The sequence below is a fragment of the Lepus europaeus genome, chromosome 10, assembly GCF_033115175.1.
Source record: "Lepus europaeus isolate LE1 chromosome 10, mLepTim1.pri, whole genome shotgun sequence".
Lineage (NCBI taxonomy): Eukaryota > Metazoa > Chordata > Mammalia > Lagomorpha > Leporidae > Lepus > Lepus europaeus.
Window position 1 is genome coordinate 70,570,517 of NC_084836.1, and position 25,808 is coordinate 70,596,324.

The 25,808-nt window shown below is 55.8% G+C and overlaps 1 protein-coding gene across 5 annotated transcripts in view; it reads left to right on the forward strand.

The window, feature by feature from the left end:
* The window catches only part of FMNL3 (formin like 3), a 59,165-nt gene that overhangs the window by 24,377 nt on the left and 8,980 nt on the right, over positions 1 to 25,808 (forward strand). For 3 of the 5 annotated variants that reach the window (XM_062203700.1, XM_062203703.1, XM_062203701.1), the window contains exons 2-10: positions 13,136 to 13,219; positions 15,066 to 15,146; positions 15,371 to 15,447; positions 18,839 to 18,922; positions 21,285 to 21,437; positions 22,568 to 22,676; positions 22,804 to 22,880; positions 23,203 to 23,296; positions 24,282 to 24,356. In XM_062203700.1, the coding sequence (XP_062059684.1) occupies positions 13,136 to 13,219; positions 15,066 to 15,146; positions 15,371 to 15,447; positions 18,839 to 18,922; positions 21,285 to 21,437; positions 22,568 to 22,676; positions 22,804 to 22,880; positions 23,203 to 23,296; positions 24,282 to 24,356 (834 nt within the window). The remainder of the gene's footprint in view (positions 1 to 13,135; positions 13,220 to 15,065; positions 15,147 to 15,370; positions 15,448 to 18,838; positions 18,923 to 21,284; positions 21,438 to 22,567; positions 22,677 to 22,803; positions 22,881 to 23,202; positions 23,297 to 24,281; positions 24,357 to 25,808) is intronic. The other 2 variants (XM_062203702.1, XM_062203704.1) reach the window with 1 other exon arrangement.

Consider the following 25,808-nt stretch of genomic DNA (forward strand, 5'->3'; position numbering starts at 1 on the left):
GCTCTGTAGCATCTCTGTTGAGAGACCTTAAACCTCACATCCCCACAGCTGCCTCGCTCCGCTGGTCTAACTCAGTTATGCTGCACAGGGAAGCAATGTCTAAGGGTCAGCCAAAACCACGCAGGTGAGTCTGATTGGAGCTTCCCAAATTAAAAATGGAGATTTTTGTTTTCTAAAATTTTTTCCCCAAGAAAGACAGAGATCCCCATCCTCTTCTTTACTCCTCAAATGCCTACAACACCACGGCTGGGCCAGGCCAAAACGAAGAGCTGGTAACTCATTCCTAGTCTCTTACATGGGTGGCAGGGACACTGCCACCCAGAGTCTACGTTAGCAGGAAGCTGGAATTGGGAGCAGAGCTGGTTACTCAAACCCAGGAAGCTGGCTCTAACATGTGGGCATCCTGAACAGTGTTTTCACTGTGGAGCTAGATACCCACTTTGTTCTCCTTGTGAGGGAATGGCAGACGGTGGTAGAAAAGTCTGGACCTGAGGAGCCACACATCTGCCTTGAATCTGGGTTCTGCTCCTTTCTGTGAGACCTTGAGCCGCTTGGTCTCGGATTATTAATTCCCTCCCTGGTTGCCCAGGCATCCCGTTCACCTCCATCGGTTGTAGAGAGCAGTCATTGAGACCCTAGGAGGGAAGTGCCTGGCATAAAGAGATGTTCTCTAGCCCTGGCCACTGCGTGAAGGCAGCTCTTAGCACTGCAGAGATCCAGGGTCTTTCTTGGCCGTGGGCAGAAAACTCCCAGGAGGCTAACTCCAGACAGGTGTTTTTCTAGCTGGGCAGCTCACAGTGGGGGTCAGGAGCAGCCAGAGGCCCTGATGACTCCCTCCACAGAGGTCTGAGGCATGGAGCCCACACCCCCACCTGAGGCATGGAGCCCACACACCCCACCTGAGAGCAATAGGAAAAGCCAGGGAAATAGTGGCTGTGGGTGCCTCTCCCCCGCTGATAGGACTTGTGGCAGTTATGTTACCCTGCCAGGCCCCAGCTCACCCTTCCGTAGAGCAGGAATCTTGCCCCTCCCACGTGTGTCTGCAAGCAGGAAGGGATTCATTAAGTTTTATGAAGCTCTTGGATTTATTGTGAGTCTCCTGGAAAGCCAGTCTTGGGCCCGGGTCTGGCTGCAGCCTCTGTCCTCACTGGGGACAGCCCATACCCTCTGCGTGCTACTGTGTCCCAGGCATCCTTATCTAGGACCAAGCGTGTCCAAGTCCCAGCCCGCACCCTCATGGAGCTTGCAGCCTTAGTTTCGGAACTAGAACACAATACGGAAAGTGGGTAACAATTTGAAGGCAGGACCTTTTCTATGGAATCCTGTAATTAAAGGTTCTAGCGCAGTCCCGGCCCAGTAGGTGTTTATAAGCTTCAACTTCCCGTCTCCTTGTCAACATACAAGAGTTGTCACAAGTCAAAACAGGTCCCCCCGGCACAGTGTGTAGTGCGTGAAAGACAGCAGTGCTGTTGCAAGAACAACTGGACGTGGTCAGTAAGGGGAGGTAGGGGCTACCTGGGGGCTGAGTCTTCAGCCTTCTAAATTGTGTCCTAAAATTAGGAAGGCTCAGAGAAGGGTTGGTCCAATTCATTGTCTCCGAGGAGCACTGGGTGGGGATTAAAAGCTTGGGCTGCAGGGTCAGACTCCGGTTCGAAGCCCAGCTCTACCACGTAATTGTCATGTGAGCCTGGGCAAGTTCCACCGCCTTTCAGAGCCCTTGTTTCTTTGCCTGTAAAATACAAGTAGTAATAGTCTCTGCTTTATAGGTTTGTTGTGGGCATTAAATGAGGTAGTGCTGCAGAATGCTCATCACAGTCAGTGAGTCCTGGTTTTTGGCCATTAGTGCTATTTCCATTTTAATAGTGTTCTTATCATTCTCATCCTACGTGTGCCCATCTGCTTATCTTAGCTTGTAAGACCCTTTGTCATCTGGCTGTTTCCTGCCTGTTGGAGCGTCCTCACCCATGTTTTCTATTCCATTACAGCAGATGGTTCACAGACTGGAATTTTCATGGTGTTTTGTGCATCCACATACTTGTAGATGCTGTCTCCTCGCCTAGATCATCACCGTCTTCCCCTCCTCCACTGCCTGTGCCTCATTCCCTCCATCTTGCTGTTTAGGACTAAATCACAGGGTGGGCGTTTGGCACAGTGGGGAAGATGCTGCTCGGGATGTTCCTGTCCAGTGTCAGTGCCCGGGTTTAAGTCCCAGTGCCACTTCAGTTCCAGCCTGCTGCTAACGTGCACCCAGGGAGACAGCCCATAATGATTCAAGACTTGGATCCCTGCCATCCACGTGGGAGGCCTGGATTGAGTTCCCAGCTCTTAGCTTTGGCCTGGCCCAGCCCTGGCTGTCATGGGCGCCTGGAGAGAGAACCAATGAATGGAAGATCTTGCTCTGTGTCTGTGTCTCTGTCGTGAAATAAATAACAACGTTTTTTTTTTTTTTTTTTTTTAAAGGAATAACTCCTATAGCATTTCTTCCGGGAAGCCTTACACGACTCTTCTCCCTGAGGCTTCAACCCTGGATTGCTTGTCACCCTTGCCTCAGCATATAAACATCCTGGACATAGTGATCATGCCCTACCTGTTTTGATATCCTCATATTACAGCTTAGTACTTGATGCATTATTTCCCAGATAAATGTTGAACAAAATACCGAAACCAAAAAAACAAAAAAAAACCTAGCTAGCATCATGTGTAATATGTTCTGGTTTTTAAATGCTTTTATGGATTCAGTCCTCATAGCAACTCTTAGCTTGGTGCCGTTTCTACCACTGTCTTACAGATAAGGAAACAGGCTCACAAATAACTCTCCTGAGGGCACACAGCATGTGAGCCGCAGAGCCAGGGTTCAGCCCTGGTGGTGTGGCCTCCCCACCCAGTGCTTTAAACCGCTGTGCTGTGTAGGTGACTCTGGGAGTCCCCCCTGAGCTCGGTGACAAGGACATTCACTGAGTGTCCAAAGAGAGGTGAAGAAACAGTCCCTGGAAGGTGCATCTCCGTGATCGCACGTGAAAAGAATTAGTCAAAGCGGAGGCGGGTGTTGGGGGCGGGCCTGACAGTCTCACTTGGAAAGATTGGCTCGCTGGTGACAGTGCAGTTTCATCAGCTGTGACCTGGAGGAGGGGCGTGGCTGGCAGCTGGAAAGGAGGTGACATCTCTGGGGTGTCATGAAGTAGAAGACTTAGGGACGGTGGATGGAGAGGAGGGAAGATCGCGTGAGGGAGTTCAGTGTGCCTGAGCCTACCACAGTGGTGAGCAGGCCTGTGAGAAACTGAAGCTCGTTAAGGAGAAAGGCATGGAGGCAGTGTAGGTGGAGAGGTAGGAACTTGTTGAGGGAGAAGTGATAATGTATAAAGAAAGAAATTCAGGTGTTAGCATGGAAGGCGTGGTGAGCAGGTGGAAGCGGGGAAGTGGCAGGGACACTGTTGAGAAGTTAGAGAACCTATCCCCTCTCCTGGTTCCAGATAACCAGGGGGCAGGCGGGATGTGGAGGTGAGAGAGGTAGGAGCAGGATCGGTTTTTTGTTTTGTTTTGTTTTTATTTATTTGACAGATAGAGTTAGGGAGAGAGAGAGAGACAGAGAGAAAGGTCTTCCTTCCGTTGGTTTACCCCCCAACTGGCCGCTACAGCCGGTGCTGTGCCTATCCGAAGCCAGGAGCCAGGTGCTTCCTCCCGGTCTCCCATGCGGGTGCAGGGCCCCAAGCACTTGAGCCATCCTCCACTGCCCTCCTGGGCCACAGCAGAGAGCTGGCCTGGAAGAGGAGCAACCAGGACTAGAACCCGGCACCCATATGGGATGCTGGCGCCACAGGCGAAGGATTGACCAAGTGAGCCACAGCGCCAGCCCCGAGATTTGTTTATTTTATTTGAAAAGCAGAGCGAGAGAGAATCTTCCATCTGCTGGTTCACTTCCCAAATACCCACAATGTCTGGAGCTGGGGCAGAAACTCCATCCTGTTCCCATTTGGGATGCAGGGGCCCAGCTTTGGCCATCATCCACTGCCTTCCCAGGCACACTGGCAGGAAGTGGAGTTGAAAGCAGAGTAGTTGGACTCAAAACTGGTTCTCTGAAGTGGGATGCTGGCATCGGGAGTGGTGGTTTAACCACCTGCAACATGATGCTGGCCCCGGAGTGGTTGGGTTGTGACTCAGGTGTAATGAGAAGACACCAGTTACACACAGCCCTGGGATTAGGAAATGACAGAAGTGGTTGTCCCAGCATGGCAGAGGATGAGGCTGGTCAGAGATGTGGGGCAGCCCACAGAGAATCACCCCTGGAAGCTCTTAATTACTCTCAGTTGCAAAGAACAGCAGGCCAAGGTTTTCTGGTGTAATGGAGTCTGAGAAGACTTTTTTTTTTTTCTTTAAGGTTTACTTATTTACTTGAAAGGCAGAGTTACAGAGAGGCAGAGGCAGAGAGAGAGATCTTCCATCCGCTGGTTCACTCCTCAAATGGCTGCCACAGCTGAGTTGAATTAATCCAAAGCCAGGAGCCAGGAGCTTCCCCTGGGTCTCCATGCAGGTGCAGGGGCCCAAGGACTTGGGCCATCCTCCACTGCTTTCCCAGGCCACAGCAGAGAGCTGGATCAGAAGTAGAGCAGCCGGGTCTCAAACCAGCGCCCATAGGGGATGCCGGCACTGGAGACGGCAGCTTTACCCGCTACGCCACAGTGCCGGCCCCTGAGAAAACTTCTGAAGTGAGAAGGAGCCTGGTTTATCCATGTGCTCGCACGTTGGAAGTCCCGTCCACGAGCAGGGTGGACGGGGAGAGAAGTACTGGAAGTCGTGGTGCCAATCAGGAGTCTGTCCCAGAGGGCCCATTTGGCAGTGATGGCGGGCGTGGAAGGGAGACTCGTTGAGCTTCAGTGAGAGGCGGGCCGTAGTGTAGGGGAGAGCGATGCAGCCCCAGAGCTACTGTGTCTTCAAGAGGCAGGGCTGCCTGTTGGGCTCCCCAGGCAAAGGAGAGAACCTCCAGGCCGGGATGGGGGTTGGACTGTGGGTGGCTGCAGTGAGAATATGAGATTCTGCCCCAGACTCCTTGGCTTTGCAAGCCAGCAGCCCCCAGCGGAATAGTTTCCATTTTGCGTAACTGGGGAGTGTGTGGGTCTGGCTAACCACGAGGAGGGGCTGAGGAGCCAGCAGACAGATCACGTTGCTGGGGCAGTGGCTTCTTAGCAAGGGCCTGGGGCTCAGCTGGGAAGCGCCAGCAGGGGTTACCCCAGGTTGTGCACTTAACTGGACGGACTGGAAGGTGGCCTCCACCAGGGGTGGGTCAGCTCACCTGCAGAGTTCACCTGCGATCAGGTGAGGCTGGTGTGGCAGTCAGAGGAGCTACGGCCTTGCTGGCACGGGGATGTGGCCAGTTTCCTTCTCCTTCTCAGGATCCAGTGGAGGGGGACTCCAGGGTGACGCAGACACCACTGGGCGGTAGTTGTATTCGGGTAGAGTCACCTCCCTTCTACCTTCTGGGACCTCTGCTCCGACCTTCGTCTCTGGTGTGAGTTGCACGGCCCAGCCCGAGACATCTGCTGAATCCATTTTCTTTTTCCTCCAGACTGCTCAGGGACTTGGCCCACGACTGCTCAGCAGTCATTTCTGGTTATAGAGCCATCAGCTTTCCACAGAAGCATGTTCTCCAGTCATGGTGCCGAGCCTGGAGAGCTGGCGGCGTGTTCCCAGAGCGACTGTATCGATTAAGCAGAAACAGAACCCAAGCCATCACAGGCATTAAGCACCCACTTTGCCGACTCCCGTTGTCATGAGATACCCAGCACCTTCCCCTTGTGTCCAGCAGGGAAGCTCAGGCCAGAGTTGGGTGACACCCCCGTGCTCCCGTGCACAACAGCATCCTCAGGCAGGGAGGGGAGGGGCAGTGGAGGAGCAGCACTGTCCAGGCCATCGAGAGTGGCAGAGCCAAGGCTGGAGGCCGGGGTCCGGGCAGGTAGCTGCCACCTTCCACTCCTTGTTCTCAGATGCCTGGGTGGACAGGGTGCTGGCGGAAGCCTTGACTCCACCATGCCAACGTGCAAGAAGGGGCTGCGTCTCCCTCCAATTGAGCCTTGTCCACAGTTCCTGTGATCTCCGTTCTGCCACAGGACACAGCTCCTCGCCCAGAAACCTCTCTGAGTGGACTCAGGCGCGTTCTAGGCTGTCTGTTCTGAATTACCCTTCTCCAGGCCCAGGCGCTGGAGAGCGGGCTGGGAGGGAGGTGGCCAAGGAGAGGTTGTGGGCTTCACGACTCTGGGTTGGCGGTGAAGCCAGGCTGTGCCTGGGTCCACAGGGGCTGCATCTCGCTCTGGCCCTGATCCGTCTTGCTTCCACCCCTGCACTGCTCCAGCCGGTCCCAGGGTAGGGAAAAGTGTGGGTGTTTGGAGGGGCTGCTGTGCTTCCCAGGTCTGAACCTATTTTAATGTTGGCTCGTGGACCTTTGATCAAGCTCTGATTTTTTGGTTTCCTTTTGACGGAATTGCAGTGTGTGTGGGTGGGAGTGGTGAGGAGGGGCTGTGCCGAAACAAGGTGATAAACAAACAGTGACGCGGAGGTGGCAGTGGCGCAGGCAGTGGGCAGGGCCGGCCGGCCGTCTGGGCGGGCTGGGTGGAGGACTCCCGCCCTGCACACTGGCCAGCTGGCTTGTGTTAAAGTGCTGGCCGAAAATAACTCTCATTGTCTGGGAGCTGCTACCGCGGCAGGGCTGGCTGTGGCCGCCCAGGGGCCGAGGCAGTCGGAGCTGGTACCTCCTGCTTCCTTGGGCTCTCACCCTTTGGGAGGGGCGCCCAGCTGGCCCTAGCCGCGCCTGTTGCCCACCAGTGGAGACACGGGGAGGGCAGGTCAGGCCCCTACTTGCACTGCATCCCTCTGATTGTTGTGGTGGGCCTTGGTGCCTTGTGTTACCTGCCTTGCCATTGGCTTGGGGGCAGGTCTGTTGGTTTGTGAGGGGAGCCCTTGTAGGAGCACAGTGTGAACACGGGGCGCAGTCCTACAGCAGTCTCCTGGCCTCCCAAACTCTTGCTCTCACCAGCCCCCATCCGTGCTCAGCTCCAGTGGACTAGCCGATCTGTGGGTGTCAGGGAAGACTGGGGGCAGCTGCAGCCTGGGACTCAGTAGTATTGAGAAGCGTGGGTACCCAGAGCAGTGTCTCCTCCCCGCTGCCTGGCAACTGTAGACTGAGCTTCCCAGGTGCGCCATGCAGGGCCATGCAGGGGGCTGGGGCTGCCGGCCTCAGAGAAGCATCCGCGTGCAGAAACTTGGTGGGAGGTAGTTCTGGGGCAGCAGAGGGGGGCATTTACACAGCCGCTACCTCTGTCTGCGTTTGCTCAAGATGAGCGGTGCCTGCAACCTTTCCACAGCCTTCGGGTCGCTCCGCAGGGGCGTTTCCTGGCCCTCCCAGGCTTCTCCGTCTCTCAGAGCAACTGTGTTCCTGAGATTTATCTTGATCCCCTGGGACCAGCAGCAGCGCTTTTTTTTTTTGGGGGGGGTGGGATTTTTGGTGGTTCCTATTTCTGTTTGTTGGGTTTTCCCTAGGCCTGGCCCAAGAAAACTGGCAGAGTAGAGGGGTGAGCCCAGAGCAGGATCCACAGCTCTGAAGGAAGCTGCAGCCTCACCCCCGCCCCCCCCAGCCCCGCATTTCCCTTCCCCCTGCAGGGGAAGGAAATGAGGAGGGGCTGACGGGACTAGGGGTGCAGAGCAGGAAGGGTAGGGAACCTCTGTAACCCACGCTGCCTCCCTTCTGGCTTCATGGGGGGGTGACAGGTTGACCAGCAGTGCTTTCCTGGTGCATACCAAAGCAGTCTTGCCGGGGGAGCATCCATTCCACACCTCACTGCCGCCTCCCATTAGGTGTTTGTTGTTCGACTTCTTGCTGGGTCCCTGTGCTTCAGAGATTAATACCAGGGTTGCTTTCAAGTCAAGTTCACCTTCCCTTCTCTCACCTCCTGCCTCCCAGGGCGCAAATGGGCAGGAAGCCGGCATTGGGAGCAGAACCAGAACTTGAACCCGGCACTTGGACATGGGACGTGGGGTGTCCCAACCTGCCTCTTAACCACTGTGCCCAACGCCTGCTCGGGTAGGATTTTTCAGGAGGAAAGAGAGAAGGGAGCTGTGAGGAACACCCACAGTGTCTCAGACGCGTGCAGACACAAAGCATTTCTCATTTAATCCTCGTAAAACCCTGCCTAGCAGGGAGATTATCGTCAGCTGATGGAGGAGTTCTCCAAGGCCAATGACTGAAGGGCACGGAGTTGCTCTTGGCCCTCTCATTCCAGTGAGTGCTCTCTGCTCCCATTCAGCAAGGATTTGAGGAGCGGGGAGCAGAGACCTAGCTCAGATCTGCCTCTGAGAGCCGCAGTCTGTGGAACCGCTGAACAAGACAGCAAGGAGACAAACCTTTGCTTTGACCAGAACTGTGTCAGGTATGCTCACTGACTGTCCCTGGAACTCAAGACATTGTCCTTCTAAAGGGCAGAGATCCAACGTCTGCTAGACATTGGAGCCCTGCTAGACTCAACACACATTATGGGATGCACACAGGAACCTTGATTCCCTTACCTGGCTGGACTAGAACTGCCCTGGCCAGGCCCTAGGCCTTCCTCCCTTGCAGGTGGCTCCTCCCGCAGTGCTAGAGGCTGGGGCGATTCCCCTTCCCTGCCACAGTTCAGCCTTGAAACATGGAGAAGGCTGGGGCCAGCATCTAGAAAGTGTGTGGGGCTTGTGGGCAGAGCTGCTTCACGCTCTGCGTACTGATGACCTCAGAGTCGCTAGGTCCCTGATGCGTCTCCTCCATGCTCATGGGCTCCCAGAGGTGGCTCTGCTTGTCCTTGCAGCCCAGAGGGGACCAGGTGTGTCCCACCGGCTCACCTGGGAGGGGGTGCAGCCGCAGCAGCTGGCAGTGGATGGCTGAGGGAGGAAGTCGGGGTTAGACCAGAGCTGATGTGTGCCCCACAGCAACAGGCTGCCTCCCCCGCTCTCTCCCCTGCCCTCCTCCTCCTCCTCCGTGGCTCTCTTCCAGAGCAGACAACAGAAAACTATTTTCATGGCACAGACTTGGGAGAAACAGTCGGATGACAAGGACGTGTCCAGAACACGGACAGAGGCTGGGGATGGTTTTGCTCGCTTCTGAGTCAGCAGCAGCCTGGCTCCACTTAGGTTTCAGCCCTGCGCTGGGCCTGCGTTGGGCCTTTGGGCCGGTTTTGTTGAGGCCTCCTACTCCCGTCCTGCTGGGCACACAGACGTGCTGAGCTGGCCCTTTTTGCAAAGTAGTTCCAGAGAGAGCATTCCAGCCTCGTGTTTGTCTGCTGTGCTGTTGGTGACAGGCAGGACGCGGCCGGCCCCTCTTGCCTGCGGAAGTTGAGGCAGACTCACACACGGCAGAAACCACGGGAGAAGTGTGATGGATGGGCGGTCTCCCTCTTTTCTTCTCTTGCTGCCTTCCTTGAATGGTTCTAGTGCCTTCCGTTTGTAAACTTCAACCAGAGACCTCAACTGCGTAGTGACCCTGTTTGCAGCCAAGTAGATGGGCCCAGCACTTGGATCTGGGGCGTCTTAGCCAGAGATTTACCAGCAGTTCAGTTCAGTTCAGAAGCTGCTTATTGGGACTGGAGGCTGTGAGAATGATCACAGCCCTGCAGCTGGCTTGGTAGCATGTAGGAGATAAGAGTGTAACAGATGGGTAAATGTGATGGAAATAAATGATGTTTAAAGATTTTCTCTTGGTCCCTTAGAGAATGAGATCCTCCCAGGGTCATTGTGGGATAATGCAGGGGCTGGTGGCCCCCTGGGACCCTGGTGGCACACAGCTCCCGTCCCCAGTGATGAGGATGTCACGGGGTGGGCAGAGTTGAGCCAGATGGTCATGGTTAGGTTCCCTGGTGGTCATGGTTGGGTTGACCTTGGAGCAGTAGGCAGAGAACACAGTGAGAGGAAGGTGCTCCGGGTGACTGACAGCAAGCTGGTAGAAGAGACTGGATTCGCGTGAAGTCACGTGGTTAGCAGGTGGCGATCTGGTTTGACTCAGGAGCTTGGCAGGTGGCAGGTGCAGTGAACAGACCGCAGTGTCAGACTGATTCAGGGGAGGGAAGTTTGGCTAGCTGGGGATAAAGGAGGGAAAGGTGGGCGTGGCACGGGCAGGGCTGGGCCGCAGATGCCTTGGGCTTTATTCACACATTGTTCTTTATTCAGCAAATGGTAGTAAGCAGAACAAAATGATTTTTTTTAAAGATTTATTTATTTGAAAGGCAGAGTTACAGAGAGGCAGAGGCAGAGAGGTAGAGACAGAGAGAGAGGTCTTTTATCTGCTGGTTCACTCCCCAGTTGGCTGCAGTGGGCAGAGTTGTGCCGATCCAAAGCCAGGAGCTAGGAACTTTCTTCTGGGTCTCTCACATGGGTGCAGGGGCCAAAGGACTTGGGCCATCTTCTGCTGCTTTCCCAGGCCATAGCAGAAAGCTAGATCAGAAGTGGAGCAGCTGGGTCTCGAACCCTGGCGCCCATATGGGATGCTGGCACTAAAGGTGGCAACTTTACCTGCTACGCCACAGCACCGGCCCCCAAAATGATTGCTGACCTGTTACTCGAGACCCAGCACTGGAGTATCTTACCAAAGTCAGACGCTTTGCTGTGTCTCCATTCCCTGGAAAGTGTGTCGAAAAGTCCTGAATTTTTGTAAATGTTTTCTTTAAAAGATGTGAGCAGTTACCTGTATGCTAATGTCCTCCTCAGTCCCTCCTCCCGATGTGAGGAAAGGTGGGGGTGGGGTGAGTCACAGCAGGTGGCTCAGGATTTGCCCTGGTGCAGGGAGGTTGCCCATGCAAACAACTGCATCCTACACTTACGTGATAGACTTCAAAAAGTTCATGGAAAATGGAATTACAAGATAAGGATTTTTGGTTTTGGTTGCAAACATTTCTGAAATCCATGCATACAAGGGTTTTATAAAACATTTGTGTTGTGGAGGCCAGCATTGTGGTACCGCTGATTAAGTCTCGACCTCTGATCTGGCATCCCATATCAGTCTTGGCTGCTCCACATCCAATCCAGCTCCCTGCTAATTACTTGGAAAGTAATGGAAGATGGCCAAAGTACTGGGGCCCCTGCCACCCATGTAGGAGACCAGAGTGGCTCCTGGCTTCAGCCTGGCCCAGCCCTGGCTGTAAGGCCGCCACAAAACACACTAAACACCGGAGTAAGGGAAAGGGTTTATTGGGGGAAAACCCGACAGGGAAGGGGTGAAGAAGGAAAAGAGAAGTAGAGTGTAAGAGAGAACAAGAAAGAGAAAGAGAGACAGAGACAGAGAGAGGGACAGAGAGGCATAGACGGAGAGAAAGAGAGCCATGTGTTCAGAAACAGGTCCTCTTAAAACTTTGCTGGGTGCAGGCAGGGAAGCAGGAGCAGTGAATCCCATTAGGATGGGTGTGGAGCTGACACCAGTGGTTGGGCCATGTGGCCACCTGGCTTCTAGCAATGGCAGCGGGGGCTAGAGCTTAAAATGGTGTCAGACGGGTCGGCGCCGTGGCTCACTTGGTTAATCCTCTGCCTTGTGGCGCCGGCATCCCATATGGGCGCCGGGTTCTAGTCCCGATTGCTCCTCTTCTGGTCCAGTTCTCTGCTGTGGCCCGGGAAGGCAGTCGAGGATGACCCAGGTCCTTGGGCCCTGTACCCACATGGGAGACCAGGAAGAAGCACCTGGCTCCTGGCTTCAGGTGGGCACAGCGCTGGCCCTGGCAGCCATTTGGGGGGTGAACCAATGGAAGGAAGACCTTTCTCTTTGTCTCTCTCTCTCTCTCTCACTGTCTGTAACTCTACCTGTCAGATAAAAAAAAATTTAAAAAATAAATAAATAAAATAAAATGGTGTCAGGATGTAGATCACACCATAGATGAGACTGTGCCATTTTACTAACACTGGCCATTCCAGCAGATGGACGATCTCTCTCTCTCTCTGTTTCTCTTTCTCTGTCACTCTGCCTTTCAAATAATAAAAACTAACGTAAAGTTTAAAAATAAAATGCATATTATGAAAAAACTACGTGAATTTAAAATATTTTGCACCGGAATATTTAATTTTATTTTCTATAACTTTTTTTAAGTACCTTCGTGTTTGTATACTCATAGATGCATGAGAGATAAAAGCTTCATGAACTGTAGTGCATACGTCCTGCTTGAAATGAATTCTGCTATCTTCTGTCCTGTTGGTTTTTTTTTTTTTTCTTTAAGATTTATTTATTTATTTGAAAGAGTTACTCAGAGAGAGGAGAGGCAGAGAAAGAGAGAGTCTTCCATCCGATGGTTCATTCCCCAGTTGGCCGCAACAGCCAGAACTGCGCCGATCTGAAGCCAGGAGCCAGGAGCTTCCTCCGGGTCTCCCACATGCTTGCAGGGGCCCAAGGACTTGGGCCATCTTCTACTGTTTTCCCAGGCCACAGCAGAGAGCTGGATCAGAAGAGGAGCAGCCAGGACTCGAACCGGTGCCCATATGGGATGCCGGCACTTCAGGCCAGGGTGTTAACCTGCTGCGCCACAGCACTGGCCCCTGTTGTGTTTTTTTTTGTTTTGTTTTTTGTTTTTTTAAGATTTATTTATTTATTTGAAAGTCAGAGTTACACAGAGAGAGGAGAGGTAGAGAGAGAGAGAGAGGTCTTCCATCTGCTGGTTCACTCCCTAGATGGATGCTTGTAACAGCCAGAGCTGTGCCAATCCAAAGCCAGGAGATAGGAGTTTCCTCTGAGTCTCTCACATGGGAGCAGGGGCCCAAGGACATGGGTCATCTTCCACTGCTTTTCCAGGCCACAGCAGAGAGTGGGATTGGAAGTGGAGCAGCCGGGACTCACTGGTGCTCATAAGGGATGACGGCACTGCAGGCAGCCACTTGACCCACTACACCACAGCTCCGGCTCCTTTTCTGTCCTGTTTTAATCTGCTCATTTCCATTTCAGATACCATTAATCTTAGCTCACTACCTTGATTCCACAGCTTGTGGTTTAAAAGACAATGCTGAAGCAAACTGGATTAACTCGGAAGGGGAGGCAGGAGGCCTCACCTCTCTAGGCGTTCTGTGTCAGGGTGGAGCCTGAGGTCCGCAGTAGGAGGGTGTGGGCAGGTAGGGAGCAGTCAGCCCTGTTGACTTCAGTTCTCTCCTCCAGAGCTCCATGAACCTGCCCCCTGACAAGGCGCGTCTCCTGCGACAGTATGACAACGAGAAGAAGTGGGATCTCATCTGTGACCAGGTATGGGGCCTGGGGAAGAGCAGGGAGGTGGGGAGTTGTGTCCTGGGCTGTTCAGGTGCCTTGCCCTCAGCGCTCGCTCACTTCCTGTACCAAGAAGACTCTTGCTGGTCAGCCACGTCCCCCTCACTCCCTCTGAGAGCTGTCTGGATGTCTTCCAGCGGGTGGTAGCAGGAAGGTGGTTTGTGTTGGTCTGGGGGGCAGGGTGGCCATGGAGCATTTGGGAGTTTTCCCAGCAGAGTCCGTTGCTGCCTCCTCAGGGTTAGGGCTGTGCCTGGCGAGGTGCCCCACAGGGCCGTTTCCGTCTCACTCTGCCCCAGAACTGGCAAAGGAAGAAGCCCCTGTCCTTAGCCTCCTGTCCCCAGACCTCAGAACAGTCAGAGATTGTTGTATGCACATGAGTCGTGCACACACCTGGAAGAGAATGCACATCTGGGCTGTACTCAGAATCAAAATCTAATACCAATGACCTGGCTCTTCCCCTTGCATGCATTTGAAGAGGACACATGAGCTGTGCACTCAGCCAAGCCTGTCTGCAGAGCCAGGAGCCTTGGCTCTTACCTCCGTACCAGCACAGAGCGTGGGCAGTGTGATTCCCAGCCTTGGCCATGGAGCTGGCTTCCTCATGGACAGATTTCAAGCTCTGAACAAAATCATAGTAACTAAAATTTGCTGGGTGCTGATTATGGACCAGGTGCCCTGTACATACTGAAATAGCTCATTTAATCCTTATAAGGGAAAGCCCTGAGGAAGGCACCATTGCATTTCATAGGTGAAGAACCCACAGCTCAGCATCCCGCCTGGTGCGGCTAGCTAATGGAGCCAGGGTTGCGCTCAGGTGGGCAGGGGCCAGGGCTGTGCAGCTGCTGGACCCAGCTAAGATGATGCCTCACAGGCCCTCGTGCTCGTCTCCTCCTCTCCAGCGGGCCCGTTTCCTTTCGTTCTACACTGAGAATTGGTTAGCACTTGGTGGAGTTTTGGAAGACAGCAGCTCTTTGGTATTGAAGTTCTTGGGTTGCTAATCTGCCTTTTCTGGATCACGTCATTGCAGCTTTCCCAAGCCATCTCGTTTTGCTTTCACCTGCTTGCAGGTCCCAGCCTTTCCCTGGCCCCTCCTCTCTACCAGTCTGCAGCCTCCACCACACTCTTTCAGATAGCTTTGTTGTGTTGGGACCAGAATGCTCAAGTTTTCCCTTGAATCCGAGTGGGGCAGGTTGGGCCAAAACAGGGAGGCTGGTCCTTGTGCCCTGTGTAGACGGGACTGAGGGATGACCTCGCTAAAAGGAGGCTTGAGTATCTGAGGTTGGTTTGGCTTGCTGGGGCCTGAGGCCTAGGGAGCTCGCGTGTTCTCAGCCCTGAACTGTGTTCATGCCGCGAAGCCAGGCCAACCTCAGCTGCGGCATCTGGGGCTGAGAGGGCTGGCTTCCAGAGGCCAGGCACCCTCCCCTTGGCCTTCCTCATCCCTGTCCATCGTTGGCCAGGCAGGAAATGATGTTTCCCAGTCACATCTTTATTTTGGATGCTGCTCGCAACTGCGGTCCCAAAAACATTTCAAACTCGGGAGCACTGACTGGAGGAGGAGATGGCTGAGCACGAGTCAGAAAGGGACCCGCGGAGTGGGCGGTGCCGAGGGCCCGGGGGACAGCTTTGTGAGGCTGAGTTCCCTCGCACTGAACACCATGTTAATGACAACCGCCCACCCCCAGCAGCAATGCAGTGTGAGTTTGAGGTTATTCCCGGTTACCTGTTAGGGGTGCTGTGCCACTCAACCATTGAAGAACACACCCTGCCCCCCAGCGCCCTCCTCAGTTAGTCCCTGTGTGCGTACCTGGACTTGTTTCTCTCACAGGAGCGGTTCCAGGTGAAGAATCCTCCCCACACTTACATCCAAAAGCTCCAAAGCTTCCTGGACCCCAGTGTCACTCGGAAGGTGAAGTATGGGCCATTGTGTCCCCGCCACCCTTCACAGTTTTGTTGGTTTTGGGGGGCAAACCCTTTGGGGGCTGGGGTAGCAAAAGCTGCTCGAGAAACGGGGTTGAATTCCTGGGCTTTGGGGCCAGGGCCTGGGGTGTCCTCTCCCCCACCACTTGTGCTTTGTGTAAAGTGGAGCTGGATTAGGGCGCCTATCAGTGATGGGGGACTCCCTGCTTACAGAAGTTCAGGAGGAGAGTGCAAGAGTCAACCAAAGTGCTGCGGGAGCTGGAGATCTCACTCCGCACCAACCACATCGGGTGAGTGGGTTTGGCCTGGCACACGGGCCCCAGGGTGCCCTGCGGGTGGTTTGCCTGCTTGTCCCCCACCCCCCCACCCCCCGGTCACAGGGCAGAGGTGCCTCTTGAATGGCTTCCGGCCCCCAGAGCTTCAGGCTTCTCCCCTCTCGGCTCTGCCAGCTGCTGATGTCTCTGGCAAGCTTGAGGCCTCTCCTGGGGCCCTCAGCCTGCGGCTTTGAGTGGGAGACATTCCCACAGCAGCTGAGATGGGAGTCCGCCTGTGGCCTGGTGCTGGGCCAGGCGAGGCTCTGAGAAGGCTGGGGGCAGGGGGCAGGTTGTGTTGGTGATGGAGACCTAGTTCCTGTTCAGGGTCTATTTGGCCTTCTTGTCGCCCGGGCCATTTGCTCATTCGGGAGAAAACAGTATTTATGGGCAGAAGACGTTTCTTGAAGCCAATAAGGAAGATAGGAGGCAATGAGAGGTGACTGAGTCTCTCCATACCCAGTAAGGGAATTAGAGAGAGAGAGAGAGAGAGAGAACCTATACATGCAGAAAGGACTATGAGGGCACCCGATGTGGGACTTCAGGCCAGTATACAAGCAAGCACTAATAGGAGTGAGACAGGGTGGAGGTGGGGCGGCTGGGCAGGTGCCAGCCCCCAGGTTCCTGGGCTTCCTGAGAGTAGGGTAGAAGGAGCCAGATGACCTCATCAGCCTTTCCCGCTCGCCCACCCCAGGCCGCGCCTGTCCTGGGCTGTTTAGAAGGAGAGGACACCTGTATGTGGCCAGTCCCAGCAGCAATCACAAGGGAAATGGCACAGGCGAGAACAGGAAGGGTTTGGTTCCTGGCCTCGGCAGCTGTGCTCTGGGGGGCCCAGAGCATGGCCTCCAGACGTCATGTGTAGACCAGACGCCAGAGGCCAAGCTGCTGCGACCAAGCCTGTACCTTTACCATGTGAATCCTTCATAGCAGGGAAAACCAGCAGGTCCCGGGTGGGGGCAGGCTTGAGAGACACAGATGGCAGCTCCCAAGCACCACCCGCCTCTCTGCGTCCCTCCGTGGCGCCTTCCCTCCCTCTCGGGCCTTTCTGCCTTCCTTTGTGAGTCCTGCTGTGCTGGGGGTGAGGATGGGGTCCACTCTTCTTGGGAGAGAGTCACAGAGCTGCGTGTGACGGTCCCCTCCCCTCCCCCCCACCTGGTGTCTGCCCCTCTGGCTGCTGGCCAGGAGCTAAGCCCCAGCAGCACGTTTCCCAGGCCCCGGGGCTCCTTGTCAGTTGGCACACAAGTCAGAGGTCTGGACCTGGTTCGTCGTTCCCAGGGCAGATCTCCATTCCGGACATTTTAGGAACGGGGCCTTCTCTGAGTGGCTGTAGGAGACAGCCAGGATCCTTCCCAGCACAGGAGTCCGGCAGGCTGGCGTGTGGTGGCTTCGGTGTGGCCAGAGTCCAGGGCAAGCAAGGAAGTGAGGATACCACTTTGTTCCCAGCCTGGTGGGCCCCAGGGCCCGCAGGAGCAGGCAGATGGGAGCCAGTGGGCTGGGAAGTGGGATTCCAGGGGCCTGTGCGGCTCCTCCTCTCCCCTGGGTTGTGTGGGTTTCTCTGCCTTGCCTGGGTGCCCTTTCACCTCTGTGCAAAGTGTCAAGATCCCGAAAATAGCAGTGTAGACTCAGACAGGAAATGAGAAGGGGGCGGGGAGCTGGAGAGCAGACAGACAGGAAACGGGAGGCCTGTCGGCCCCTAGAGAGGAAGCTAACTTCAGGCAGCTCCGGTGTCAGCCGGCGTCAGCCAGAGCCTGCTGCCAGATCTCAGCCGGCCTGGTGCTCCAGTCCCAGCCCGCACGGCTCTGGGTGCGGCCGGTCAACATGGCGCTGGCGTTCCAGCTGTGGGCACGAGTGGCCCTGCCTGGGCACCTCTGGGTGGTGATCCAGACCCCCCAGGTGTCTCGAGAAGGTGGAGCACTCAGGAGAGCCAGGGTCTTGTCCTGAGGGTCTTGTGTCTCTGTGCAGTAGAATAGTGCCCTAGAGTTTTGCTCTTGCCTTTCACTCCAGGGACTGCTCAGCTCACAGAGACTGATGGTAGAGGGTGACACTGTCCTTTGGGTGCCTGCTTGTCTGCCTGCTGCCTTCCTGGCTTGGCTAAGGGGCCGTTGCCATTGTGGAGTTCCTGATAACCCCCGAACCTTTCCCTGTTCTGCGAGGCTTGTGCTGACTAAGCACAGAGCACCGCACAGCCCCTTCTGCTCTCTGTTTCCTGAACCTCCATGTCTGGCACTCGGTACAGAGCCCTTTGCTCAGGGTACCTCTGTCCCAGACCTTTCTTCTGATCCTTCCTGCCTGCTCCTTGACCAAGAGAACAGTCAGGTTGGGGACTCTCGGGCCTCTACACAGCACAGCACCGCACACAGCCTGTGGTCAGTGTTTCAGGTGCCTCTCCAGTTCTTCCAGCCAACGGGAGCGAGGATGCTGTATCCAGCCTTGTGCCAGACACAGGGCATGCAAGAATCGATTGATCTGGCGCCCTGGCCCGCAAGGATGGGGTACCTGGAGCTAGTTTGTCGGAAGAGCTTTCATGATAAAGCCAGGGGCCTGGAAGGGCCTGCCCTTTCCCCATCCTGGCTCCCCTCCCTCACAGATGTCCAGGCCATGGCATGACCACAGATGAACGTGTCATATTTTTTTAAGACTTATTTATTTATTTGAAAGCAGAGTTATACAGAGAGACAGGCAGAGAGAGAGAGACAGAAAGAGAATCTTCCATCTGCTGGCTCACTTCCCAGATGGCCACAACGGCTGGAGCTGTGCTGATCCAAAGCCAGGAACCAGGAGCTTCCTCCGGGTTTCCCACGTGGGTGCAGGGGCCCAAGGACCTGGGCCATCTTCTACTGCTTTCCCAGGCCATAGCAGAGAGCTCGATTGAAAGTGGAGCAGCTGGGTCTCAAACTGGGATGCTGGCACTGTAGGCAGAGGCTTTTACCTGCTGCACCACAGTGCTGGCCCCAAACATGTCATTTTTAAATATATATATATAATTTTCATTTTATTTGAGGGACAGAAATAAGGAGACAGAGAGAGAGAGAGGGATCTTGTATCTACCGGTTCACTTCCCAAATGGCCACATTGCTGGGGCTGGGCCAAGCGGAAACCAGAAACCCAGAACTCAATCTGGATGTCTCAGGTGGGTGGTGGCAGGGGCTCAAGTACTTCAGCCATCGTCTGCTGCCTCCCAGGGTGTTCATCAGCAGGAAGCTGGATTGGAAGCAGAGGAACCAGGACTAAACCACATACTCTGATATGGGATGTAGATGTTGGGCCACACCTCCACATCATGTTGTGCCCTGGAGTTTTTCCAGGCTGGTGCTAGGTTCCAGAACCTTTGTGGAAGACAACCCCTCTCCCCCGCTTCCTTCATCTGCAGGTGGGTTCGGGAATTTCTGAATGACGACAACAAAGGCCTGGACGTGCTGGTGGATTACCTGTCCTTTGCCCAGTGTTCTGTCATGTGAGTACCCTCCAGGGCTAAGGTTGTGGGCCACTACAGAAGCCGCAGGCCAGTTCTGCGATGGCGGGAAAGGTCTGATTCCAACCGTAAACAGGAGAAGGGCAATCCCAGGCCAGGAAGGGGGGGCCAGGTGAGCTGAGGGGATGTGTGGGTCAGCGAGCGGGTCAGCGAGCAGGTCAGCCGGCTGGAGCAGGTGGTGCACTCAGATGTGCAGGAGGGAGACACCGAGGGGCAGCCTGGACTCAGAACCCAAAAAGGTCCATATGCCAGGCCGCAGGCTGTCCAGGGAATGACTGGGATTGGCTCATCTTCGCACACATGAGCCTGCTGATGGGAGCAGGTTACACAGGGAGCATGACCTTTGACCTGGGCAGAGAAAGGAAGCAGTCTGCAGCAGGCGGGGTGGGGGGTGGGGGTCTGAGGCAGCCGGAAGTGCATTAGCGCAGGATAGAGGGTGCTCTGTCATTGACTGTCTGCACGACTCCGGCAAGCTTGCACCCACTTCTAGGAAAGGGGACCCCCGCTCCAGGGCTGCTGCATCCGGGACGCAGCAGGTCTGTGTGGAAGGGTTAGATGATGTTGTGTGTGTCCGGACCAGTGGAGGCCTTCCTGTTGGTTTCATTGTCATCAAGCTGGCTGTCCTCAGCCTCCATGACCTGAGCGTGTGTGGGGTTACAGCCACGACCAGCGAGGTGACTAGCACCCTCAGGTGTAGGCCCTGGACAACTCAGATGGGAGGCTTAGCTTCCTGTTTGCCCGTGACTTTCGCCAGCTTTCCCCACATCCTGGGAACCCTCTGCTCCAGACCTCCGCCCCAGCCTGGACTGCAGCTTTTCTCATTACTGTCCTTGCCCACCGGCCATTCTTTGCCCAGCAGGTCTTAGGTCCCACCTCCTTAGGGGTTCAAACAAATGCCTCTGGGATTGGCCTCCGTCACTGTTCTCAGTCTGCCTGTGTTAGAATCAGAGGTGCCCACTCCACACTCCCAGCCCTGCACAAGCCACACCTCGCCGTCCTCCCACCCGTTAAAAAAAAAACACACACACACACTCTTTTTATAGAAAGAAATGAAAAACATTTGCTGAAGTTATTTTTTTTTTTAAATTCAGGGCTTTTATAGTAAAAAGATGTCGATCATTTTTCCCAAATAAGCCTATCTTATTTGAAAAGCAAACAAATCCCAGCTGCTCTAAACCCAGAGTCCACCAGAACCTCAGTGCTATGGCGTCCGTGGTAGCACCTTTGACTCTGTTTTATGAAGAGAGACTCCAAGGAGAGAATGGAGGAGACTGCATCGTTGTAGGGGTTGGCATTTATTTGTGAATTGCGCCTTGCAGAGCCAGGGAGGGAGCCCCCAGCAAGCAGTTCCCCTAGTCCGGAAGGCCCCTCTGCTGACGGCTCCTGGTCATCAGGACTCCAGAGCCTGTTCCTTGCTTCCCTGGGAACCTTCAGGCCTTGTGGGTGTGGCTTCCCAGGCCAGGGAGCACCGCCCCCACCTCCCCCTTACTGGCTTGGCCCCAGGCTGCGTGCATCTGAGCATGGCGCGCTCCGGGGGGCAGAGCCTGTAGGAGATGCCCTCTTGGTCCCTAGAGACCTGCAAGGGGAAAGAGGAGCGGGACTTTCTGTGGGTTTGTGGTCCCCAGCTGCCTTCCTTGCCTCGACCACATTCACAGGCTGCAAAGGGGGAAACATCTGGTCCCGGAAGCAGACACCATCTCAGCTTGTGATTTCTTCCCCTTCAGAAGCCTAGGCCCCAGGAGCCTGGAAGCCAGAAAGACCCAGAAGCCTCAAGTAGCCAGAGCCATGGAGCCTGTCCATTACAGCCCAGTGCTGGGCTGGGGCAGTGGTGCTCCACTAAACACACTGGGGCTCCTGTGACCCCTTCCCTCCGTCTCAGGGCTGTCAGCTCCAGAGCCAGTGAGCGGGAGGCTCCCTCAGGGCCCTCTGCCATTTGCTAGCTGGAAGGACCAGCAGCTGGCTCCTTGTCCACCGTGCGCTCTCTGGAGAAGATTCTCTGTGGGCACAGCGACTCCTGAGCTAAGTCTAAGTACAGGAAGACAGCCAGCTCCCCTTGTCCCTTGGGGCCCATGCCCCCTCCACCCCTGCCCCTCTGGAGGGGAGCAAAGGAGACGGTCTCCTGCTCTCACAGCCCCTCCTGTGCTGTGCCCACTCGCCCCATGCCGAGTGGGTGGCTCTCCCACCCAGTGTCGGGTCTCTGCTGCCCAGTTCTACCTTCCGCTCTTGCTGCCCTTGCTTCCTGTTGCCCTGGAGGCCTGGTGGGCGAGGGCCAGGCTCTCCAGGGGCCCTGGCTTGACCCGCGTCTGTGCCTGTGTGTGCGCACGCGTGTCCTCTCGTGCTCCAGGTTTGACTTTGAGGGTCTGGAGAGTGCTGACGACGGCGCATTTGACAAGCTCCGCGCCTGGAGCAGGTCCATCGAGGACCTGCAGCCGCCCAGCGCCCTATCGGCCCCCTTCACCAACAGCCTCGCTCGCTCTGCGCGTCAGTCTGTGCTCCGGTATGTGTGCGCGCTGCTCTGCCCGCCGCCTCCCGCCCTCGCCCGCGCCGCGCCGGGCTGGCCGACACAGCGTGAATGCTCACGCACCTCCCTCCACTCTTGCTTCCAGGCTCAGCTCTCTTGCCCTCTGCCTGCCAGTCTGTCTCTGGTCTGTCTCTCTGTCTCCTTGACTCTGCCCAGCAGTCTGTCCTGGGTAAGTACGTGGCCCTCAGCTGTGCCCACCCCACCTGGGGTTCCAGCTCTCCCCTCCTTACCCCCTCTCAGGGGGCCCCTTCATTCCTCACTCTCACTGTGCCCTTCCTCCCGGGCTTCTCAGGTGGGTGTGGCCGATCCGGCTCCTTCCCTCACATCTTCTCTCTGCCATCAGCTGCTCCAAGACCAGCCCCCAGCCCACCTGCCTGCCCTGCCCTGCCCTGCCCATTCCTTCCTTGCAGGCCTTTCCTCTCCAGGGCTGTGGCATCTGGAGGCAGACTGGGCAGAAGAGTTCTCAGAGCGCCTTCTGCCCAGCGGGGCTCCCTAGGGTCCCGGCGCCATCCCCTTGTTCTCTCGCGGCCACGCCTTTCTCCTCCTCTCTCTGGGTTTGGTCCTCAGACACTGCGATCATTCTCACCCTTTAGAAAAAGCAGATCCCATTTGTGCTTCCTAGTTGTTCATGGAACATGGTTGAGGGCGCGGAGGGGGCTTGCAAAGCCTGACATAGCCCCTCCGGCCCTCCTGCACCTTCAGGGACCTTGCACTGCCTTGTGGGGATGAAAAAGTGGGATGAGAGCCACGGGGGTGCTCCTGCCCAGTCTATACAGAAACTACAGCAGCTGGAGGTGGGAGCAGGGCCGGCTCCGCCCAATGGCTGTGAGGACAGGGAGGGCCACGCAGCTCCTGTGTTTGGAGGCTCGTCGGGGCTAGCGTGGTTTAGACAGCAGCTTTGAAAAGCTGGGGTCCTGCGCAGCTGCCAAGCAGAGGCCTGTTCCAGGGAGGAGGAAGCAGGCCATCTCCTGCGGCTGCTGGTGCAGTCATCTTCCCCCTTTAATGCGGTGGCTGAGGGGCAGCCTGCTGTCAGGGTGAGGGTGAGGGCACCCAGACCCTTCCCCCACAGCCTCCGCTCCCCCCTGATGCCTGCTCCTCTCCCCTAGGTACAGCACACTGCCCGGGCGCAGGGCCCTGAAGAACTCGCGCCTGGTGAGCCAGAAGGATGACGTCCACGTCTGTATCCTCTGTCTCAGAGCCATCATGAACTATCAGGTCCGGGGGCCACGCTGGGCATGGGTGCTCTGCCTCCTCTGCTGAGGTTGCTTGCCAGTGGGCTGCTCTTCAGGACACCCAAGGGGCTCCCCTGGTCCGCCATCAGGCCCCCTTCTTTGCGTTGCAGTATGGATTCAACCTGGTCATGTCCCACCCCCATGCCGTCAATGAGATTGCTCTCAGCCTCAACAACAAGAACGCAAGGTGAGTCCCTCTGTCTTGTTCTGCCCAGGGAGCTGGAGGGCTGGGTGCCGCTGTGCTGAGCAGGAATCCTGGCAGCCTCTGGAGCTCGCAGCCAGGGGCACAGCCTTGGTTGGCCCCCTCACCTCAGCTGTCCCCCCGGTCTGTGCAGCTTAGAGAGGGATCAGGCCTTCCTCCCTCTGCCTCCTTTCTGAATCCTGCCCTCTCCGCTCACCACGAAGGTTGTCCGCACCCTCCAGAGGGACCTACTCGCTCATCCATGGCTGTGAACTGTGTGTGGTGCCGGGATGGGGAGCCGGGGTGCCAATCTTCCTTCTCCCCTTAGGACCAAAGCCCTCGTCTTAGAGCTCCTGGCAGCTGTGTGCTTGGTGCGGGGAGGCCACGAGATCATCCTTGCTGCCTTTGACAATTTCAAAGAGGTCAGTTCCCTGTCTTCCCTCCATGTGTGTGTGTGCGTGCACGTGTGGGGGAGAAGATTGGGAGCCAGGCAGACCAGCACCTGAGATTGTAGTAGCATCCAGGGACTACTTAGGCTAAGCAACCTGCATGAGTCCTTTTGCCTCCCTCCCACTTTTTTTTTTAAGTCGAAACCGGAACTTCAGTCTTACAAGATCTCATGCTAGAAACTCATCTGATTGACTGGCTGTGCATCAGAGCCTCCCCGAGGAGCGGGGGGTGGGGGGGTGGGGGCCTGGGTGTCTGCACTTCATACGCCCCCCTCCCTCACTGCGTTGTGGTTCTCATACAGTGAACCGGAGCAGAGACGTTTGCAGCGGGAGGGGAGAGCTAGCAAGGCCGCCTCCTGGGCTGCCGTAGTGAGGGCACAGGGAGCCCCTGGGTGGAATTTCCCCAGCCTCCTGCCCGACTCCAACGACCTAACTGCTGGGACACGGGATTCCTCGACACCGAGCCCCAGCTGCTGTCCCACCCCTTCCTCCTCCTTGGACCTCTTCCCTAGCATCCATTGTTCAAGCCAGGAAGCAGCTCTTCCTCCTGCAGCCCCTAGGTTCAGAGCAGCCTCTGGGCCGCTCTCAGCAGAGGACTTTCCTGCACGCCGGCCCCGCCCCTGCCTCCCTGCTAGGACTCAGCCTACAGCCTCGCTTCTTCCTCCTCCTCCAGTAGCTTGGCAGCATCACACCCTGGGGTTTCCTCTTGGCCCAGCCCTGTAGGCCCCCAAGGCTTGGCCTGAGGGCTCAGCCTTTGCTCAGGTTCCTCAGCCAGGGCCAGATTCCAGGTCCCAGGTTTCCTTCTCTGAAGTGCCCAGGATGGCCCATTTCCTAGATGGGGTTGTGGTTAAACTGGATCCAAACCAGTCCCCTTGCCACAGTGCTCCTGGGAGCCAGGTCCTGGGGCTCAGGTTCTGCATGGAGCAGATCCTTGCACTGAGGACATTTGCTCATTCAGGTGTGCAAGGAGCTACACCGTTTTGAGAAGCTGATGGAGTATTTCCGGAATGAGGACAGTAACATCGACTTCATGGTGAGGAGCTGGGCCTGGGTCAGGCGTGTGCCCCTGGAGAGTGCAACCAGACCTGCAGTGTATGCTTGTGGGTTTTTTGTTTTGTTTTGTTTTTTGGACAGGCAGAGTTAGCGAGAGAGAGAGACAGAGAGAAAGGTCTTCCTTTTCCGTTGGTTCACCCCCCAAATGGCTGCCACGGCCGGCGCGCTGTGCCGATCCAAAGCCAGGAGACAGGTGCTTCCTCCTGGTCTCCCACGCGGGTGCAAGGCCCAAGCACTTGGGCCATCCTCCACTGCACTCCCGGGCCATAGCAGAGAGCTGGACGGGAAGAGGAGCAACCGGGACTAGAACTCAGGGTGCCGGCACTGCAGGCAGCGGATTAGCCTAGTGAGCCGCAGTGCTGGCCCGCTTGTGGTTTTTAAAGCTTGATTTATTTAAGGGGCCAATGCTGTGTCGTAGTGGGTAAAGCAGTGCCGGCATCCCATATGAGCACAGGTTCAAGTCCCAGCTGCTCCACTTCCGATCCAGCTCTCTGCTATGGTCTGGGAAAGCAGTAGAGGATGGCCCAAGTCCTTGGGCCCCTGCACCCGCATGGGAGACCCAGAAGAAGCTCCTGGCTCCTGGCTTCAGTTCAGCATGGCTCTGGCTGTTGTGACCATCTGAGTGGTGAACCGGCAGATGGAGGACCTCCCTCTCTCTCTCTCTCTTTCTCCCTCTCTTCCTCTCTCCCTCTCTCCCTCTGCCTTTCTGTGACTCTGTCTTGCAAATAAATAAATCTAAAAAAAAAAAAAAGGTTTATTTAAACATTAGAGTTACAGAGAGAGAGAGAGAGAGAGAAAGAATCTTCCATCTGCAATTCACTCCCCAGATGGCCATAACAGCCATGGCTGGGCCAGACTGAAAGCAGGCATGTCATTTGGGTCTCTCACATAGGTAGCAGGGGCCCAAACACTTGGATCAACTTCCTCTGCTTTTCCCAGGCCATTAGCAGGGAGCTGGATCAGAAATGGAGCAGCCAGGACCCTAAGTGGCGCCCATCAGGGATGCCTTTGTTGCAGGCAGCGGCTTTACCTGCTCGGCCACAACACCCTTGGCGTGTTTTAATACTCCGTATACAGGCAGGAATGGTTCTGTTTGCCCAGCAAGTGCTCCCTGTATGCTGGCATGCCAGAGCGCTTTTGGAAACTCAGGACAATGCCCATGTGTGTCTCAGCTCTTCCTCTCTTTCTCCTTTTCCTGTGGCCTTTTTGTCCTGGTTGTGGATCTTTTCCCAAGCCCTTCTTCCAGCTCCTCTCCCCTTCAGCACAGGCCCTCCAGCTAACTCAGGTTGTGTCCAGAAACCCTGCTGTTGGACAGAGGGACTCAGAGCACCGGATCTGCACGTGAATGCATTCCGTGTGATTTACTCATCTTTGTACTCTGAATCTTAAATGCGATGTTTCAAAGTGAGACTCCTCTTAACTTTTCTGGCAT